The sequence below is a fragment of the Diabrotica virgifera genome, chromosome 6 (genome assembly GCF_917563875.1).
Source record: "Diabrotica virgifera virgifera chromosome 6, PGI_DIABVI_V3a".
NCBI classification, from domain to species: Eukaryota; Metazoa; Arthropoda; class Insecta; order Coleoptera; family Chrysomelidae; genus Diabrotica; species Diabrotica virgifera.
This window is the reverse complement of record NC_065448.1, coordinates 130,879,139-130,885,378: the sequence shown is the minus strand read 5'-3', so window position 1 is coordinate 130,885,378 and position 6,240 is coordinate 130,879,139. Positions and strand designations below refer to the sequence as shown.

The window sequence follows — 6,240 nt, the reverse complement described above, 5'->3', positions numbered from 1 at the left end:
TCAAGAATAGGTCTAAAAATGAACATAAGTAAGTCCAAATTTATGACAAATTTAGTTCCCAGCTAACACCTTTTTTTTGGGAGGTGAAAATCTTGAAAAGACCGTCTGGGAAGGTGTCCCAGGTGTGTCGGATTCAGTCCGTCACGCTTCACCGTGCCGAATCCGCCTACCGACTAAACTCACCTCCTCTTCCTCCAGCCGACAGGTCTGGAACCGCTCTTGGCGAGCATGTCTGACCCGTCGACCTTACTCATAACTCCCCCGGGCACTCTCTGCGTGCGTTCCGTAGATTAAGTGGCCTCCCGTCCGCCCCGCCCCGCCCCGCATACAGCCCGCACAAAGACCGGTCGGTGAAGACGACCGTCCCGTGCAGCCCATGTGCAGGTGTGGCGACCGGGGTGCCCCCAATCCAACACGAACTAGCAAGAGGATACCAGTCGAAAGTTAAGAGCAACTCCAAGTATTCGTGCTTTCATCAATTCGTACTCACACCCATACCCATTCATTCTACAGTTAAAAGTAAGCAGTCAGTGAGGTTGGGTGTAAAGGTCCTCCCCCACTACCTGAGACAAGACAAAAACAGACTAAATAACAAGACAAAACAGAAGGTAAACAAAACAAAACAATACAAGGCAATCAGCATGGATCAGATGTAAAAAGTCCTCCCCCTGCTGACTACCGCTTACACCACGCAACACACTTGAGTAACAAAATTTGAGTAATTGATTATAAAAAATAAAAAATAAGTAAAAACAAGATAAAATAAATAAATAATAAAACTAATTAAAATAAGACAGACAGCGTAGGTTGGATGTAAAGGATCCTCCCCCCACTGGCTGCCCTCTACGACACAAAAAAATAAAAAACGATAAAAATAAATAAATAGACGGTCATCCCGCTTGTAGTCGCCTCTCTTTCTCCTCTTTGTGCTTCATTGTCTTCGTGACGAAAGCAATGATCAGGTCGAAGTCTCTCTTGCTATTGATAGCTTTATCAATTAGCTCGTGAGGCTCGCCTAGAGGGGATCCCAGTTCCAGCTGCAGCTCGGCACGCCCGGCCTGATATGCAGGGCACACGAAGACGACATGCTGCGCATCATCCACTACCCACACTCAGGGCATAGATCGTCCACGGTTTTCCCTATGCGATGAGTAAATTTCCTGAACGATCCATGTCCCGTCAAAAATTGTGTTAAATAGTAGCTGACGCGCCGATGCCGACACTCGTACCACCTCACCACATCTGGAATCAGGGATCTCGTCCAGGCGGCCTTCTCGACTTCGGCTGCTCATTCCCTCTGCCACATCTCTAGACTTCTTTTCCTTTCTTATGGACCTGAACCTATTGCCCCGTTGCCCCTCTGGAACATTCGGACTCTTTCTCTGGCCAGGATGTGCACCGGGACAGACCCAGCCACCACCTGTAAGGCAATTGTTGATACGGTTCTGTACGCGCTGCACACCCTGATCAGAGGTTTCCTCTGCGTCCTTAGAAGCACGTCTTTATATTTTTTCATTCGAAGGACTTCGTGCCACACTGGAGCTCCGTATAAAACTATGGATAAGACGGATTGTGCCATTACCATTCTCTTCTGAGATCCAGGACCCCCTATATTTGGCATAAATTTATTTAGTGTAAAGGTCCTTTCTTCTGCCTTCCGACATGCTTCTTGTACGTGCTGTCCGAATTTAAGCTTGTCGTCGAAAATAATTCCAAGGTACTTAACCGTCTTTTGGGGTCTTATTATGGAGCCTTTGTATTCGAATATTATGTCATCTCTCTTTCTTGGTCCCCTCAAGATAATGGCTTCTGTTTTCTCTACTGCTAGCTTTAGATCATTTCTCTCTATCCAATCCGCGGTCTTCTGTATTGCTTCATTGACTTTTTGCATTATTCCCCTATTCATGTCGTCTTCGACCAGTAAGGCTAGATCGTCCGCGTATGCAATCGCTCTTACTCCTCTCTGCTTGTTTACTTCTAGTACCCCGTTGTATAATATATTACAAAGTAGGGGTCCCAGGACTGACCCCTGGGGTACTCCCGCGGTCATCTCTTTTTTCTTTTTCTTCGATATGCATACGGTTATTTCAGATAGGTAGTCCTTTATTATGTTGGACACATACTCTGGAGCCCCAAATTCTACTATTCGGTCTACTATGAGACCCCAGTTTGCTGAATTAAAAGCATTTTTTATGTCCAACAGAACAAGGACCACCCATATTTTTTTACTTGCTTTAGCCGCGTCCCTTATCCAGGTCGCGGCGTCGACTGTCGATTTACCTTTTCGAAATCCATATTGTTGATTTGATAACACTCTCTGATCTTCCAACACGCCTTCCAGCCTCTTCTTGATAAGCCCTTCGTAGAACTTACCAAGGCAGTCCAGAAGGCATATTGGCCGATGAGAGGCTGCTGAATCGGGGGGTTTCCCAGGCTTTAGGAGTAGAACTAAGTTCGCCTCCTTTAAGTCCCTGGGAAACTCTTGCTTCTGCAGTAGGTTGTTTTATATTCTTCTGATCAAACCTGGTTTCTCCGTTGCTATTATTTTTATTGCCTCTGGTGGCAGCCCGTCAGGGCCGGGAGCTTTCCTTGTCTTCATCTCCTGACCAGCGGTTCTTACTTCATCTTCCGTGAACTCCCCTACCATCGTTGGAAATATCTTGACGAAATTTTGATGATCCTTGGTAGGAAAGAGGAGCTCAGCTGATTCCATCCGCTGGTCTTCGTCGAGTCTATATGGGGCGATTATTTTCAGCGTCTTCATAGTGATCTTGTACGCATCGCCCCATATATCTTCGTCCAATGCTTTTATCAGGGCCTGCCACTTTTCTTTTTTCTCTTGTCTTATTTTTTTGTTTAACGTTTCTTTAGATCTTTATATATTTCCTTAAGCTCGAGGCTGCCCTGGCTTCTCGTATAATTCCTTCGAGCTCTGAGGCATCTCTCCCGTAGACTTTCTATCTCATCCGTCCACCAGTAGAGGGATTTTTTAATATCCTTTCTCTTCACGGTGGCCACCTTTGCTGCACTTTCCAGTGCTCTTCTCAGTTGGCCAAGGTCAGAAATCTCTTCTTCATTTACCTTTCTGACCTCCGATAGGTACGTGGTTTTGTTGAAGTAAATTTCCCTGTGTCCCATCGGCCGCCTTATTCCCTCTTTAACCTTTATTTCGTATTGTATTTACCGGTGGTAGGTGAATAACTGATAGTCAAGGACATCCCAGTCGTGCACTCTCCTGGATAGCCCTTCAATCGCGAACGTAATATCAATGTGTGTTCGGCTGACCCCTCTTACAAATGTTGGTTTGTTATTGTTTAATACTTGTAGGCCAGCCTGGGCTATCCACTCATTCCATATTTCCCCCTTTCTGTCGTTTATGGGGGCACACCACAACCTCGATTTCGCGTTAATGTCCCCGGCGATCAGCACTTCTTTTTCGTTCGTGGCGGCGCTCATTATTTCGTTTACGATTGCTTTGTACCTTATCATAGGGATGTTTGGGGACACGTAGCATGCCAGCAGGCTGAAAACCCTCAGTTTGATGAGGATATGATTTCCTCCCCTGACAATACCACGCGCTCCCAAACCCCTATTTCTAAAGAGCACCGCCACATTCTTCCGATTATCCTGGAACCAACCACCGGCTGATGTTATTTTTTTGTTTGGTTCCGGGACGATTAGCAAGTCTATTTCTAGATTGCAGGCTTTTGCGTGAACAAGGTCGTGAGCTCGGCGTGCCCTGCCACGTTCACCTGCAATATCCGTATACCAGGTTGATCCTTGAGGTCCACTTTGGTTCAGTTCCCAGAGGTCGTTTCTGCGTCGGACTCACGTCTTTCGAAAAATTTAAAAAGCATAAAAGCTAAAATAAATAAATAAATTAATATAAATAAAATAAACAGATACGGTATATAGATAAAATATGTAAAAGTAAAAGAATTCAATAAATAAAAGTGGTTTAGTAAAATCGAAATAATAAAATAAAATAAAATAAGTAAAACAGATAAAGTAAATAAAATAAATTTTATAGATATAAAATAAGACCTAGGTGGGCTGTATATGGGCCCACCTTCGTTTTCCGAGCAGTCCATTTTAAGTTTGTTTTGCGTGTTTTAGGGGTTCCCCTCTCCTCCCCTGCCGTATACAAGGGCTCGGTACGACGGACAGGCAATCCTGTCCATCCTATGCCCTTCTTCTTTGCATACAGAGCAGTACGGTTTATTACCGCAGCTTGCAACTGTATGTCCCGTTTGGAGACAATTGTAGCAGCACGCCGCCCTGCTCTCTTCCTTGCAATCGTAAGTGTTGTGCCCAAACTTTAGGCACTTAAAACACCTAACTGGGTTGTGGCTCTCCATTATTGGACACACGACCCATCCCATTTTTATTGAGCTGTACCTCCTCAGCTCTTCCGCTCTGGAGGGGCGTACGGCTGTCGTAGCTACCTGCTCCCCATATCTGTTCGTTCGTAGAGCCTTAACATATATCTCTCTCTCAGGAACGCCTGTGTAGCTCTTTATCATTTCCTTTAGAGTTTCTTCACCAACCCCGGGGTCCAACCTAGTAATCGTGAAGAATGTCTCTTTTCTTCTGATTGCCGTGTCCATACCGTTCATTTTGCTGTCCAGCTCAGCCCTCAACTTCTCCACAGCCCCTCTTCCCTTTAACTTTACAAGTAGATCTCCCCCATTCGTTCTTTTTAACTTGTCCACTTGTAGACCGATCTTTCCAATGTCGATTTTTTCTCTCATTTCGTTAAGAACTTCTTATATTTTTTGCCTCCCATCTTTATAAGGAGGGCTTCTTCTTGTTCTGCCTTCTTCTCTGCCTCGAATTCCTTCCCTCTTACTATCATCTCCCATGAGATATTTTCCCTCCGCCCCACATATTCGAGGGCTTTCCTTATGATCTCCTTGTTAAGGTCGTTACCGGCTACGACCCGTACAACCTCTGGTGTTTCATCCATCTCTTTCTTAATTTTGGTTATAGCCTTTTCTGCTAGGTCATATATATCGCCACCCCTTTCTTTTTCTATTCCAGCGACGAACGTGTACCAAATTGTTTTTTTAATTTCTTTCCTCCTAAAGTTTTCAAGGAACTTGATTTCTCCCTCGTTCACTTCCTCTAGTGTTTCTGCCAAGTCGTCTCCCACGTCCTTTATTATATTTTCTACCCCCTTGTCCTTCGCATCCTTTTTTGTTACTATCAGACATGTTTTCTTCTCGGTCGTTTATAGTAACCCCCCTTGTTCCCACTTTGTCTTTATATATGCTTTCTCCTCCCATTTACTATTACATATACTCATGAAGGTTTTTTCCTCCCCCCATGTTTAGAGCCCTTTTAATTTTTTCTTGCTCTTCTCTCTGTCTTTCTTGTTCCACTTTTAGCTTGCAGTGGTCGCATTTTACTTCTTGTTGTGTTTTTTCGGCTATACTGTCGTCTTCTTTTTTGTTGTTGGTGGATTTTATGACCCCTAACAGTTTTTTTAATTCCGTGTCCATCTCCACCTTTTCCCCCTTTTCTTCGCTTAGGTTAGTAAATATCTCTATTAGTTTTATATTTAACTCTTCGAGTTTCCTGTTTATTTTTTGTTGTTTGGTTTCGTTAGGAAACTTAATACTCTCTTCGAGTCTCTCCCTCTTCAGGTCATTTATTCTCTCTAGACTATCCCCTTTCCTTTTCTTCTTATTCATGGTTTCATCATCAAGCAGGAAAGAGGCTAACATATTCTCCTGAATATTTTGCCACCCTTTTTCTATTTTTTCCACTTCCTCTTGGAATCTTTCCTCCCCTATCTCATCGTCATCATCTTCACTGTTTTCCAGCATTTCATCCCCTACTAGAGTCGATTGTTTTGGAGCAGTCGACCTGTTCATCTTCTGTTTCTTTTTAACCCGGCACCTGCCACGTGGCTTTGCAAGGCATCAACTGCCACGTGGGGTGCTCACAGCACCCCTTAAAAATTTTCTGTGATCTACTTGTTTATAAACAAAATAATGTGTTGAGTTACACAAGAATATAAAAAAAACATGTTTTATTAACTTATTAGCTACTAATATATTATAAAAGTTAAAAAATAAAATTAAAAAGGTGTTATAAGCAAATTAGCAAGTACCAACCCATAATAAATGAAGTGATGTAAAATATCTAAAAAAATTAAAATTTATTGAGTATAGAGAATATATTAATAATTTAGATCAGTTATTACAATAAAAAAATGTAAATCTGACCTGTTTATCA

General features: G+C 43.1%; 1 protein-coding gene across 1 annotated transcript; it reads right to left on the bottom strand.

Moving 5' to 3' along the window:
• Positions 1–5,291: 5,291 nt before the first annotated feature.
• Positions 5,292–5,876, bottom strand: LOC126886195 (arginine and glutamate-rich protein 1-A-like). The gene has a single exon (XM_050653053.1). It carries the CDS (start codon positions 5,874–5,876, stop codon positions 5,292–5,294), a length of 585 nt encoding a protein of 194 aa, XP_050509010.1.
• Positions 5,877–6,240: the final 364 nt, after the last annotated feature.